General features: G+C 40.5%; 1 protein-coding gene across 1 annotated transcript; it reads left to right on the top strand.

Annotated features, from left to right (window-relative positions):
* Positions 1-2,732: 2,732 nt before the first annotated feature.
* LOC136741774 (zinc finger protein 281) lies at positions 2,733-14,839 on the top strand. The gene is made up of 7 exons (XM_066698543.1): positions 2,733-2,869; positions 6,812-7,213; positions 8,476-8,589; positions 8,918-9,041; positions 9,461-9,544; positions 9,909-10,027; positions 10,579-14,839. The coding sequence occupies exons 2-7, from the start codon at positions 6,857-6,859 to the stop codon at positions 12,217-12,219; spliced, it is 2,439 nt and encodes an 812-aa protein (XP_066554640.1). The 5' UTR covers positions 2,733-2,869; positions 6,812-6,856; the 3' UTR covers positions 12,220-14,839.
* Positions 14,840-15,529: the final 690 nt, after the last annotated feature.

The raw sequence follows: 15,529 nt of genomic DNA, 5'->3' as shown, positions 1-15,529 counted from the left end.
ATTCCAATTAGTAGTCCCTGCTGGTATGATTGCGTCAGTCCTCCAGGCAGTTCACAACTTGCCCTCATCTGGTCATTTTGGAGTTACCAGAACACTGGCTCGCGTAAGTCAGCGCTTCTACTGGGTTCGGTGTTGAGAAGATGTGGACAGGTGGTGCCATTGCTGTGACGCCTGTACAGCACGAAAAGGGCCCCGGCAACAAGGATGCACAAAGATGCACCAATATATAACGCTGGCGTTCCTATGGAGAGGGTGGCTATTGATGTGTTAGGGCCCCTGCCAAAATCAGAGAGTGGTAACTGCTACATTTTAATCGCCATGGATTACTTCTCCAAGTGGTCGGAGGCATACGCCCTACCCAACCAGGAAGCGACTACGGTCGCTGCCCTGGTTAACAACTTCTTCTCATGGTTTGGTGTGCCTGGGGAATTGCATAGTGATCAGGGCCGAAATTCTGAGTCTGCGGTGTTTCTGGTAGTTTGTAAGCTGCTGCTCATCCAGAAGACACGGACCACCCCCCTGCACCCTCAGAGTAATAGAATGGTTGAGCGTTATAACAGGACTCTGGAAGTGCAGTTGTCCATCTTTGTGGCAGATCATCACAGAGACTGGGATGCCCACATGCCACTCCTTCTGATGGTGTACAGAACCAGCGTCCACCAGACAATGGGGTGCACGTTGGCTGCCATTATGTTTGGGAGAGAACTCCGGACACGTACTGAGCCGGGACCAGGGTATGTTTATCGTCTGCGGGATCGCTTGGACAGCATCCATTCATTTGCACGTCATCACATAAAGGGGTAGTCAGACAGGCAGAAGCGGCTATATGACGTCCGATCGCGGGAGACACACTATGAACCTGGGGACAAGGTCTGGGTTTATGCGCCCAGGCGGAAGCGGGGCAGGAGCCCCAAGGTATCTAGCGCATGGGAAGGCCCATATCTGGTACTGGAGAGGTTGTCGGATGTTGTTTACTGGGTGCGACGGGAAGGGCAGAGGAAGCGGATGATTCTCCATCAGGATCGCCTGGTACCATATCAACCAAAGGAGATCCGGGAAGATGGCCCACTGCAACCTCAGCCTTGGCAACCAGAGAGTGAGAGGAGCTCCTCTGTCCTTGACTTGCGTGATCTATTCGAACCCTCTGCTCAGCAAGCTTTAGGCAACGATGACTTGTCGGATGGAGACTTGCAACACCCACTTGTCAATCCCGAAACCACGGGGGAGGATGCCATGGAACCTCTGCAGCCCAGAAGGGGTGCCCCACGAAATTGTGGCCGTCCGAAACGCTGCCCCTGCTGTCAGGTGCTCAGGCCTGCTCAAATCTGTCACTGATGTAGATTTACTCATGTTTGTATATAGTTGCGTGAGACATGTTATAATTACAATGCTCAGGGGGTTACAGGGTGGTTTATGTTGGGGATCTGTATTCTTTAATAACATTGTTGTGAAACATTCGGGGATGAATGTATCTCAGAGGGGGGCAGTAACCCCCTGACAATAACCATTTTTGTTTCTTGTTCCTGTGTGCATAAGTGGAAAAACGGACCGCAAATTTACCAAGACTGGACTTCACTTATAGTCACCCGAGATACGAATTAATATGAAACTATTGTAACGTGCTGTTCCCCAAGAGGGGGTTGTATGGAAGCTGGGAATTCTTTGCGGTCTCACTCTTGAGCTGTAATTGGAGAATGTGCCTGGTAGGCGGGGGAAAAGAGGGTCGAGGGAGGAGGGATTCGGAGAGCGAGTGGAAGGGAGGGTTTGTAACTGGTACATTGTTAGAACAGGACAGTGAGTGTAATTAATAGGACAATAAAACAACATTTATTTTTACGTAAATGTTCTCTTTCGAGTCTTTCCTCCCTACCAACCGGGGACTCGCAACACTATTTCAGGCATTTTGTTGTTAATTTTGGCACAGTTATAGCAGAGCAAACTGAGACCTAAATGAATATTTACATAACACAAACGTGTCCTATTTATACATTAAAAGACTCCAAGGGAACAGTATACTGCTGCATCAAAGGAGAACAGATCATTGGTTGTTGAGTTGCTATAATGACAGGAAATTAGAGGTCATTTGAAAGGAATCTTGTTTCCTATAAACATCTAAATACATAACTAATGTATTGCCAAATGATAACTGTTTAAACTATATTGCTTTTGGATCACAAAAGTTAATTTTTTATGCATTGGAAATGCAAAGCTTCAAAAACGTGTATAGTTACCAAGCATATTAAAATATTAAAAACACTGAAATAAACTGGTACTGAGATGTATGTTCCTAAGATTCCAAAAGAAATAATAGATCAAGAACAATAGCCCATAAAATAGTAGGCTATGTCAATTCTCCCCAAAAGTATATAAATACAAACAAACAAATGTCTATAAATACAGATGAAATAGCACTAATGCAGAGAACGACAGATGAATAGATAAGTAGACCGCTGTAACGGATTGGACTAAACACTATTAACATCAAAAAGTCAAAAGGGCCCGCCCTCTTCATCATAAGTTTATTTAAAATTAATATCGCGCTATACAGTTGGTATAAGTAAACGAAAGTACAGTACTCCGAGCAGGAGCAGGGAACAGTAAAACACTACATTATTTTACTGCAACTGCTGGACCTGCTGTCCCTCCTGGGCTTTGCAGAGTTCATTCCCGTCCACTGGCCTATTGCCCCTCGGACTCCAGCCTCTTGTCTGTCTCCTCTCAGGACCCGTCCGCCAGACCCACAATCCCCCGCGCCGAGACAAGATGGAGGAGAGCAGCAGCTGCAGGAGAACAATGTTTGGGCTTTAAAGACTCAAAGGAACGAGTGAGAAAAAATACACCGTAGAGAGCCAGCGGCGGCCATGCACAGGTAAGAGGGCGAGGAAACCGAGCCGCGATCCCGGGGAAGCCGAAAGAGCCGGGCCGAGGCGGAGGAACGATAAACGGAGGGGTCTAGCTGACGGGAGGGATGCACACAGCCGAGCATCAATTGTTTCGGTTGTGTTGCATGGGCCATTTATTATGGGGTTACTGCTTCAGCGTACACCATTACGGTTATTTATCATCCCTCGGTTTTTTTCTTCTAATCCTGACTTTGAAAAACCATTATTTTTGTTGCCAAATAAGCATTGGCGTATTTTATGTTGTTCCTTTCCGATAACTGCGATATAAATCAAATTTAAAAAATATGTGCGCCTTTTTACGCCCGTGTTGTGGTTTATTTATGTAGGCCCTTTGTAATACAACAAGGCGATGTATTTCATATGAAGACCATAACGGTTTGTAGTGCACTAAACGCTTTATTAACAGATATTCTCCAGTTGTTTTTATCGAAGAGTATATATTATATTTTGTATCGATTTTATATTAATAAAACGATCATATACCCTGCATTTTAATTGGTAGCATACTCATTCTGTTGCAACCCCCCGACATCGTTATGGCACGATCAGAAAACAAAGGCCTCCATGTGTTTTAATATCGTCCATGTGTTTTAATATCTCCGAGGGATCAAATCCGTCAGATTTGTGTTTTTGTGTGTTAAATGCGTCCAAATATGCAGCACAAAAGCACATCCGCTTCCCTCGTTGAAATCACTACCGGACTCCAAACAAATGGTGGCCAGACAATAAACTTGTTTATGAGGTGAGATCGGTGCTTGTGGAGAACTGACGGGGTCACACCAGCTGTCCAGTTGTTTATGGGGAGAAAAATAATAATCCGACATATTGTATTTTTGTTGCATACAAGATGCATCTACCCATTTCCCAAGTTGATATCTCCCCATTTACATTGTTCGACCTTCAGTTTTTTTCAAATCGTGCTACCCCTTATCAATAGTACGTCTTCGTGTATTGATTTCTATGTATTTTCCAGTTTATTTTAATTTTTTTAAAGTTAAGATTGTATTCCCAACCTCGATGCCTTTTATCTAAGCCATATAGTACTAAAAGTAAAAATTATGACTTTTACCTTCATTTTTGACACTGAACAATGCATAAGATTTAATGGCAGTGGTTTTCATCGTGTAATCGTGTGTGATTGTGGACGCATGTTGAAACGCATGTTCATAGGTAGGTATAATTCCCTGAAGGCATTTAGGTAGACAGGAGAGTTCCAGTTATGGATTTTTTTTTCTTCGCACAATTTGTGTGTGTGTGTGTGTGTATATATATATCTATATATATCTATATATATATAATATAATATAGTGTGTGTATTAGTATGCACCTCAAATAAGAGTAAGAACGTCATTTTAAATACGAGTAAAATGTGGGTGAATTCTCCATTTTGATGTTATGCATCAGTTTCCTGCTGGTCGTGACATTGCTCTAGGAATGTACAATATATTCTGAAAACAATTAAAATAGGCATCATTTAGCCATTTGATTTGTAATGTCTGCTTGTGACAGCTTTTACCTTCGCATTTCACTTTGAAACATACCCACCGTGCCAAGTACAGCTGATACAGCACGTCCAGATGTAAGTTAGTCCACCTCGACATATTTTTGGATGAAGGTCTTCCCATTCAAAGATAAAGTTACTAATTAACACGTTTTGTTAACTGACAAAGCGAGAAGCAGCAGTGATCGTTTTGCATTTAACGGGGGGGGGGTTATTCATTCGAAAACAAATTGATACATAAGGATTTAAGATGATATCGGTTATTCCTGCATTTTTAATGAACTTTTATGTAACATAGCTATGCACTAGTGTTCGTAACCTTCACAAAAGTCACATGGCTGGTTCGTCTCAGATACCTCGTAGACTTATGTAAAACTCGTGGCTTTGGAAATTCTAAAGAAAGTCAATCTGCACCGTCCGAAAAAATGGCTTCCTGAGAAGTGCATAACACTCACAATTTCATAATTAACTTAAAAAGCTGGGGCTATTCAGCTGAACAAGCAAAGCATCAGTTGTTTAAAGAAAATGTTGAATCTTTATTTGCTTTCCACTATTGATTATCTTTTTAGTATGTCTTCTAAAAGTTGTCATCTCAGCTAATTTGTGTCCGGAAAAATTTTCCCCCACTAACACTTGTCCTGCCATTCTTCGGCTGCTGCTACTGCAGTCCAACAACTTTTTAAATATACAGAATATTTTAGTTTGTTTACTTACAAGCACATTTGGATGAACTTATACAAGAGGCCTGCCAGCTAAGAGCCTTATAGTCTAACTGGCTTAATTAGGCTTTGATCTTTGCAGGTGACCTAGTAAGATAAAACTGAAACAATGCCAGTTTAGTCCTATGATCTTTCTTGTGCACTATTGGCCTTTAAAATTTCTGCAATTCATTTCTGCTCTGTATCAGTTTCAATTTATTTTTGCAAAAATGATTGATTAATTGCATCCTAATTTTACAGGGTGAATGTCTAAAAGAAAGTATTTATTATAACCTATTGTTTTTAAGGTTTAGTTTTATGAGCCCTTACAGTTTTTTGTGTGCTATATAAATTCCACACATTACATCTATATTCCACTTAGTCTATGTTTCAAAGAAAATGCCTGAAGACACATAATGTTGTATTTATATAGACTTAATATTATAAAGCTCAATGTAAATACTCTTTGGTGACCTGTAAACCTTTATTTAATGCAGACTGATACATTTTAATGGACTGTTTTACAGATGTATATAGCTGTATAATGTCACTTGAATTAATGAACTAATCTGCAGCAGTGTTTCCAAATGTGACATGTTAAATGGTGACTGGCTTTACAAAGTCTTCCTCAGTGTTGTAATGACAACATATTGAGTCTGCTTTTGTGGTTGTGTTTGTGAGTGAGAGAGAACATCAAATCACTCATTCTTTTTGAATTTTGAATAAAATAAGCTTTCCAACATAAATAGCTTTTACTCATTTATGTGATTACAGCCAACAATAGCGAACACGTATATCTTACACATTTAATAAGTGAAGACTACAGTGCGAATCCGGAGTAGAAACTTCTGAACTCTACGAATGCCCTTTTTGGGAAATTAAGCATGAAGACAATGGGGGTTTAGCTTATCTGTGTTCAGAGGTTGAAATTACAATTGGAAGACACTGCTGTTAACAATGAGTTTTACACAAAGCCTTCCTGAGCAAAGCCCGTGTGGGATCTGGGAATGCTGACTGCAGCTTTGATTTCTCTCTCCTAGGTCTTTATGTTGCAGTTAAGTTGAGCTTAGTTTGGTGTCGTCTGGGTGACCAATCCCCAGTTTGGTCTGAAAAGCAGGCTGTGAATAATATTTTTCAGATTTTGTCGTGGGCTGGTAAACCAAAAGTGAATAGTGGGATTTGAGGATTTAATTTTTAAATGGTTCAAATTTCACATAGAAAAGTCTGTGTGCACAAATGTGCAAGTTCACCACATTGGAGTTTGTTTTCAATTCTTCAAAGATGGTTTGGTTTCTAAACCGAAGTTAAAAATAAAGTGGAACCAGCACACTGTCGTCTATGCTCCAGATTATTTCATACTATGTGTAATAGATTTATTTTTTGTATTAGTTGTTTATAGATGTACAAACAAAAATGTGACCGTCTTGTATAGGATATTACGTTAAACTGTCAAGCTTTTTGTGGTTAAATCCAAGTATGATAAATAAAAATGGAATCTCCTGTATCAGAAATAATACACAACAGCTGCATAATTCTATTTTTGTTGTGTGATAGCCGTGATACTACTATGGTTGTGCTAGTAGTTGTAAGATATAAATACACCAAGGCATATTGCAAGGATCTTCTCCGGCTTTGTAAGCAGGTACTGAATTCAAGATTGTGTGTGTGATATATGCTTCCCATTTAACCCTTTTTTGTTGTCATTTTAGGATATTTACTGTTGGTTCCAGTTAGTTTCTTGCCCCACAATCACCATGAGTATTATTCAAGACAAGCTTGGCAACGAGTTCCTGCGGAACGGCGGCATGGAGCCCAACTTCCCGCCGGGCATGATCATGTTCAGCCACCTCCCACCAGTGACCAGCTTCACCCGCATCGCAGCCCAGTCCGTCATGCAGGACATACCTCAGGAGATGATCCTCAAGAAAGAGCGGGACTCCCCGGACCGGACGGCGGACTTCATTCACACCATGGGCATTAAGCAGGAGAAGATGACCGAGCACGACTACAGACTGCCCCTCTATGGGAGCTCGGGGAAGAACGCCGACCTCCTTGAAGTGTCCCTGGGAAACCAAAACTTACTAGTGCACGACCTGAGCCTGAACAGAGATGTAAGTGGTCCTTTCACTACTTGGTCTTTTTTTTTTTGCAGCAGCAACAGCATCTTGTTTGTATGTATGATAAGTGTTGTCTTACGTTTAATTTGCTAGTATGATGGCAGAGGGAATGTTAATGTTTATGAGTTAGTACAGGAAACATCTGATGCTGAACTAGGCCCACATCCCCATCAACCAAATGTGATTGTGCTCTTGTTCATCAGATGTGCTCAGTTGGTGGTGTTGGATCTCTTTTGTTGACACCTTCAAAGATGATGTACATAGTTTAAAAATGAATAAAAATGGATAGATCGGATAGTTGGGCCTTTAATACTCTGAGCACTTGCTTAAACTTCTTTGCAACTGACTGCTCATAAACCAGCCTTTGTCTAACAATAGCCAGTTTACCATAAGTGGATCTTGGCAGGCATGTAAAGCATTTAATAAAGTTTATTCTCCTCCCACTGCCTTAAACTGTTTATGTTGGGAGACCTGCACATGGCCTTTGAAATAAGGTCTGTGTACGTGAATACTGTCCTGTTTAGTGTGGTACACCTTCTTGAGTTTTATTTTTTTAAACAAAACTTGCATCAGCTCTCTATATATGTATGTATGTATGTGTGTGTGTGATATATCCACACACTCAGACTAATTTTAGTAAATGCCTATGTTAGATGCCATTCTTTAACATTTGTAAGTGTAAAATGTGTAATCGGCAGTTCTTGCAGCAGGGCTTTTGTTCCCTGATTTACAGCTTGTCATGATGCTCTTTTGGCTCTCTATTTGAGCTGTACGTTGGAAATTGTGTATAGATCAGTTTGTGGTCCAGTAATGTATGCAATTTTATTAGAATGTTCTGCATTCAGTCAGTTTTAATCTAGAATCCTATTTTTGAAAAGCCACCAGAACTGCAGTAAGACATTTGGGAACCGATATGGAAGTCCTGTTTGTTTTGCATTGGGTAGTAATTTGACCTTTTTAAGATGGCATGTGATCAGTTGTAGTATCCAGCAAACTAAAGTTTCTGCATAATAAAGGCAATTGAAAAATTACTTTTTGTAGGAATATTTAAAATAGGTGAATTTTTATTGTTCTATTGATTTATTTCTGCTGTGCATTTCTGGTCAGGTTATGCAACCAAATTAAGTAAAATTTAGCAGGTGTGAACTGTACTGCAGTTTGCGTATTTAAGCTTAACTGACTCCATCTCTTTGTAGTTTAATTCGTGTATGTATTTAAATATATAAAATATGAAAATTGTTTCCATCTCCAAACAGCTATCGGGTAGATTAATGAAAGATTCAAAAGAGTCTTCGGGAAGAAAGGGGAGAAGATCTAACGGAGATGGTCAAGATGCAAAACCCAGGAGGAAACGTGGAGACTCTTCCAAGGTACAGCTTCACCTTCTGGCTTGGAGCATTTACCCCAAGAACTGTCTTAGCACTGGGTTAGGGACTTGAACCTTGTAGACAGAGTATGGCTTAGTCTACTGGAATAATCTTAAAGATCCTCTGATGAAGAAAACTTAGTGTAAGACCTATTCTAAACTCCCTTTTATTCCTTAAAAGGGAAATGTTTTTCATACATAAAAGAAGAGGTCACAGTGCATGAGAAGATATGGCGTGCAATTTAATCTTTACTGTATAAAAACCATACTGTACATGGCATTTTTTTTTGGTTAGTCTTCAGTCCCCATGATGGTTTATTTTGTTCTTGCAGTCTATGATGCTGGATGGAGATGGAGGCAGTCTCTCTCCCAACTCAAAGCCTCATATCTGTGAGCATTGCAATGCTGCGTTCAGAAGCTCCTACCACTTGCGAAGACATGTGCTTATCCATACAGGTAAGAGACATTTGTTTTTAATACTGCTCGTTTGTTACGGCATGTAAAGAGCTGTTTGTAGTCATGTGTATTTCTGCATACTTGTAATTATAACATGGATGCAACTAGAAAGAATGTTAAAAAAAGTGGCTTTTTTTCTCCTTTGTTTATGTTTTTGTCTAATGCACAATTTTACTGTATAACATAGGAGGGCTACTGATATTGGCCTGTCCATGCATTTAGCACAGGAGAACAATGTTTTTAACAGTTGTCTTGGCTGAAATCCTTTACTTTAAACAGATTTTAGTACGGATTTTAGTGTCATACAATAGTGTACATTTTGAATGTGTGGTAGAAGGGCAGGACTGGCCCATCACTGTGATTTATGCCACTGAGGACACTGTTTTTATTGGGCGGCTGTCCTCTCACATTTGGTTTAGGAGAGCGGCCTTTCAGATGCAGCCAGTGTAACATGAGCTTCATCCAGAAGTATCTTCTGCAGCGGCATGAAAAGATTCATAGCGGTAAGCATTTAATTATTTTCTTTCTTTTGAAGGTTGTGGAAAATATGAATCAATCCCCGTCTACCAATGATTACAATTCTCGCTTGTGTGTTGCGCATTTGTAACCACAGTCGACTTTTTAAAAACCATCGTATCTGTTGGGAAACAGAGTGACGATATAATGTGAAAAGCTTCTCTGCATAGTAAGCTTTATTGGTACATTTCCTGAAAATATGATTCATATTGTGTACTGGAATTATAAAACAAAAATACATATCTCAGGTCCCTCTGCTTTTCTAAAGTCTTTTTTGGGGGGGTGGGGGAAATACATAAAAACATGTCATTTTGTTTTGTCTATAATATGCAATGTTTCTCATCTTTCTAGGAGAGAAGCCCTTCAGTTGTGATCAGTGTAATATGAGGTTCATTCAGAAGTATCACATGGAGCGGCACAAGAGGACACACAGCGGGGAAAAGCCATATAAATGTGACACCTGTCAGCAGGTAATGGAGCAGACATTTATACTGGGCACAAGACCAGGGTTAGAACATCTTAGTTCTGTCACCCACATTCAAAAATGAAGTATGTTCTCAGACAGTGATTTTATATAATTGTTTATTTCACTTAAATGGTCCCTTTGTCCATCAGAACTCTGCTAAACTTATAATTTTCCTCTCTGAAGTCAATAGATGCAATATTGATGGCCTTTTCCAGCAGATACTTTTTACATTACAGCACCATTTGCTCCAAAGCTCTCTTAAATTAATAAATTTGTTATATTTTTGGAAGCAGTAGAATGAAACCACTGAAGAGAAGTTGAACCTTGGTATGATTAAGTACATTTTGTACAGCGCTGTTAACCATTATTGATTAGGCTGAGGAATATAAACATTGATTTCTACACTTGCAAAATTTACAACTATTAAGAGTGCAGTGCAGAAAGCCAACAATAGGCAGCCTTACTCTAGACAGTTATATTAATTTTTTGTTTGTTTATAGTGCACGTTGTGATTATGAAATACACCTGTACCACCCCTCCCCTCTGCATCCCCAGTACTTTTCCAGGACGGATCGATTACTAAAGCACAAAAGAACCTGTGGAGAAGCCATAAAGAAAGGAATGGAGCCTGGAACGTCTGACCAAGGGGGTGGAGAGCTGGGACAAGGCAGCTACGTACTCACTCAGGGAAACACAAGTGCTTCCGGACGCAAGAAGGGCAAATCCAAAAACTCTTCAGGCGAGGCCAGTGAGCGGAAGAAGAAGAAAGCGAGCGACACGCAGATGCCAAGTAACCTTAACCTGCAGGACTATGCGGTGGAAATTCCCATTGTGTCTTCGAGTAACAATCTGCCGGGCACCAGTATGCACAGCCAGCATACCCGAGCACCTAAGCTGGTCTTCAAGAAGGTGAACCGGAAAGGCCTGGATAAGAATGAGCTATCTATGGCAGATTCCTCGGCTGACCTGGTGAGTCAGAAGCTGCTGTCAGATAAAGCAGGGTCATTGGACCTGGCTGGCGGCTCGGCGATGGATGGCATGGGACTTCTGCAAGGCTCGGGCTCCAAGCAGGGCCCGAGCAACAGCAGCAACTATGACGACGCCATGCAGTTCTTGAAGAAACGGCGCTACTTGCAGGCGGCCAACAATGGCACAGAATACGGTGTGAGTGTTGGCCACATGTCCTCTCAGCAGACTGTGATTCAGGGCGTAGTGACTGGGGTCATGGACAGTGATGCCCCGCTCAACCTGCTCGACTCCTCTCCCATGAACGTGGACATCAAGCACGACAAGTCCGGCATCCCTGACGAGGTCCTGCAGAGCCTCCTGGACCACTACTCCCAAAAACCCGACGGCCCCCACCATGAGGTGCCCTTCGATATCACTGACCAGCATGTGGACATCCACCCTCCAGGGGACAACTCTGACATTGGCCCCGAGGACGCCGTCTGCTCGAACTCGCCTTCCTCCTCTGGGGACAAGGCTGTCATCATGCATGAGTACTCTAAGTTCCTCCTGCAAGCTCTGGAGAGGACCAGCCACAACAGCAGCTTCCCCCTAGGCCCCGGTGGCCCATTTGCCAGCCTCTCGTCCAGCACGCATCCCAGCAACACCCTGTTCTCCGACAAGCACGTCTACACTACGCCCACCCTGGAGTGCGGCTTCAGCCAGTCCGTTACCTCAGTGTTGCCTGCCACCTTGCCAAAGTCCCATTTCGGGATGTTGGTCGGCTCCTCGCAGCCCAGCTTCCACTTGAGCAGCCTGGAGGCCGCCCATCAGCAGCTCACCCCGTCTCAGGAGCTCACTGACCAGATCGAGCAGCAGCAGAAGAATCTCGAGCACTCCCCCACCTACCAGATCACACCTCAGGAGCTGGGCGGCCCAAAAGATCAGGCCAAAAACCCTCCATCCAGCTACCAGCTGACCCCCCAGGACCTGGCCTCTCAGATCGACCACTCCAAAGGGGTGGATCTCCGAGCGACATACCAGATCGAGAACTTCGCCCAGGCGTTCGGGTCTCAGTTTAAGTCAGGTAGCAGAGTGCCACTGGCTTTCAGCACTAACTCTAGTGGAGAAGTCGACCACAGAATAAGGACTCCGGTGTCAGAATTCTCAGGGTATACTAGTTTGTTGGCTGATGTTAATGAGCCAGTTAGTACAGGAGCAAAGACCCCAACAAGCCAAAGTTACAGGTAAGGTCTTGTGTGTGACTTAGTTGGAGGTTTGTGTTTTGTTTTGTTTTTTAGTTTTGTTTTTTTCTTCCTGTTTTTTTTCCAAGTAAGGTTATATTTTAATTACACTGCCATTAGAATGTTTATACAGGAGTGGTTCATGTGACATCCTTCCAATGCAATTTTTATTTTTATTTTTTTTAATTGTCTTCTGTCAGTTTTATTCATATTAGTGTAATAATGTTAGGTCAGATCGTATAAAGAATTTTAAGCAAAAATAGGGTAGCTAAGGACTGGCTTAATTATTTTTCCATGAACCTATGAGTTTTAGCAATCAACTTTACAATTGTTAAAAAAAAAAAAAAAAAAAAAAAAAAAAAAAATTAAAAATGATAATGGCAGGGAATAGCCCAGATTTGAAATAGCAAAAAAAAAAAAAAAAAAAATCAAAAAAAGATATCGTCTGTTACAAGGATTATTAAGTATTACTCAGGAAAAAAAACAAGTGTAATAAGGAGAATTTTATGATGAAATGCAGCATGCACTCTTTTAGAGTTGTACAATTTGCAACCACAGAGAAGCTTTGTTTTTTTATTTCTTTTGAAACGAGTGCAAGAATAATAAAACCTGCTGCCTATTTGGTTACACTGATAACACTTTCCAGTTAGCTATATAGAGATTACGGTACTTTTTTTTTTTTTTTTTTTCCTCAATGTGAAAAACCCAATTTCTTTCAATAAGGGCCATATATATTTATATATACATATATATAAATCAGATTAATTGTTTAGAGGCACTGCAAGGCGCAAGACAGAAATGGAGATGGACCCTAGTCTTTAGAAACAGGTCTTGTGAACTGTTGCGAATGGACTGTAGTGTACAATGGTTATTGGTGTGCTGTTACAAACTGCGCAGGGGTGTTTGGACAATGCAAAGTTACTCCCACACATTCTCCAGTTGCAGTTGAACCCCAAGGCCTGTGTAGTGTAGAAAGTGTCCTAGGATTACTGTAGCAGTAGTATAGGGGTGTGTGAGTCAGCTCGGAGCCGCTCACAAAACGCGTTCGATATCGGCATCGAAAGGTGGTCCTTAAGAAGAGTGGCATGCACTGATGGCCAGCTTTTTTTTCCTTCTCCTCCCTTTTTGTCTTTCTGTAGGAATCTGAGCACTTTTTACTTTTTCATAAAATAAAGAAACACACGAGTCAGATTTCCGATATATAAACAAACCAAGAATAACAAAAAAAACCTGACTTGCTTTAAAAGAGAGGCAGATTTTTTTTGTATTGACTGAACATCCTGTATTAAATAAGGTTGGAGTTAGGGTGGTGCGGGGTTGAGGGGGCAGCATTATGACATAGTTTGGGAAGGGCTATAGGAGGGCTGGAGGGTGGGGTTTAGTTTATCGCCATGAGAGATCTGGACTTTATCAAACTGCAGGAGAGTTGGAAAAAAGAAGGGGGGGGGGTAAGTTTATGAAACTGAAGACCTCTTTGTAAAGTATTTAAGACAAATAATGGAACAGGGAAAAGCATTTTGTGGCCATTTGCTCCAGGCTTATTTCAGTGGTATCCAATTTTTGTATTGCATTTTATTTCCTTTCTTTTAGTTTTTTGTTTAATCCTACCTCTGTAACACACACCACCATTCAAGAAACACATCCAGCTCCTGGAGTTTCCCACAGGTACAAAGAAGTTCACGTTCGATGATATCATTCAACACATCAAGGAGATGGCCTTCAGATGCAAAAATCACTGGACCTAAACCTGTGCTTACCAAAAAAAACAACAACGAAAGAAACCACCACAAAAAAACAAACAAAACTCTTGCCTGAAACAGAAGTGTTATTTCTACAACTGAATTTTTTGCAAAAATTGATTGCTTTGTCTTCCATTGCTATTTATTACCTGTCCTGGAATGGCAGAGGTTATTTTCTTTGTGGAACCCCTATCTGATCGAGCCCTTTAAACATAGCTGAAAGACTGCAAGGCTGAAATATCATAGGGAACAAAAACTGACCACTCGAATAAAGCGCTATGGTTTAAATTTAGAATTGACCTTTATATACCTCATATCACTGTTTTAACGTAACCAGGGACACATGTATTCATGTATGTAGCGGAGATGCTATAGTATTGTATTAACCATATTGTATAACCATATGACATCTTTTTATGTAAACAGTGTTTACAGATGTGGAAAGAAAGTGATACATTAAAAAAAAGATGTTTTTGTTTTGTATTGCTCTGTTAAGCATTAATGCCAAGCAGTGTGCAGTCTTTGTAAGTACCACATTGAGTTTGTTACCATGATTTTTTTTAATTTTATTTTCTTGCCATATTGTGTTTTAATACGATTTAGACAGGTATTGTTTACAAATATGTATAAAAACACTAAATGCATTTGTTTTTCTAATTATTATTATTCAGATCCGCATGACATGAAAGATTTTTTATACAGTTTTTTCCAGTTATCACCATACCAAATTTGTAGCAGATTTTTTTTTTTGCTTTTTTTTTTTTCACTGTCATCTCCTATTTTTTCTTTTTTTTTCTTTCAGAAGCTTGTGACATGATTTGCAGGGCTGTACCTGTTAAATGAATTTATAAATGATTAGAAAAAACAATAAAATTTCTGTTATCAACACCTTTCGTATACATTTGAATTGAAACGCTTCCTATTAGTTTGTGCTCCCCCCCCGCCACCACCCATAAAGTTCATAAATTAAATTGTTTTTCGTTTTCCTTGGTATATTTTCCAGTCTGTTTTTATTTTCTACCAAACCACCTATACTTTTTCAAATGTGTGTGAATACCAACTACAACCTAAGAAGTATTCATTAAGTTACTCACATTGTGTTGTGAAAATGGCTTTGAATGTGATTTAACCCTTTAAGCTGAAGATATGCAAGTTTCTATTGCTTAATCAGCACTTCGGTGGTAGTAGAGAGTTTTCTGCAGGTTTCGTTTGGTGATCCTAATCAAATGCAAAACTTTTTTTTATGATTTATTCAAATTTGTGATTGTATAATTGTACAAACCACTAATACGCAGGGTAGTCTATCCATAAGTGATCCCAAAATTAATTTGGAGCTTGAAATGATTGAATGTAGCTCCAGTTGCTCTGTTGTGCAATTCACAAGTGTATTGCACAAGGAAGCCTGTCTTGTTTTGTCCCAGCAGCTCTTGCCTTCATCACTGTCAGTCATGTTTTGTGAAGACTGCAAACACAGAGAAGAAACAGCTTTGGTGTGACCCAAATACTTGTATAACAACATTCTTCTCATGCAGGAATCTTAAGAGACAGGATGGAGATTTTTTCCTCCCTTGAAATGTT

This window comes from Amia ocellicauda, chromosome 3, assembly GCF_036373705.1.
Source record: "Amia ocellicauda isolate fAmiCal2 chromosome 3, fAmiCal2.hap1, whole genome shotgun sequence".
Lineage (NCBI taxonomy): Eukaryota > Metazoa > Chordata > Actinopteri > Amiiformes > Amiidae > Amia > Amia ocellicauda.
Note: the sequence above shows the minus strand (reverse complement) of the source record. Positions and strands in the feature narration are given on the sequence as shown.

What these genes read in the sequence shown, in the direction of transcription:
- LOC136741774 (XM_066698543.1), top strand. Translation starts at nt 6,857, where the DNA reads ATGAGTATTATTCAAGACAAGCTTGGCAACGAGTTCCTGCGGAACGGC. An exon ending in ACCTGAGCCTGAACAGAGAT is followed by an intron (nt 7,214 to 8,475) that starts GTAAGTGGTCCT and finishes ATCTCCAAACAG; the next exon opens with CTATCGGGTAGATTAATGAA. An exon ending in ACATGTGCTTATCCATACAG is followed by an intron (nt 9,042 to 9,460) that starts GTAAGAGACATT and finishes CATTTGGTTTAG; the next exon opens with GAGAGCGGCCTTTCAGATGC.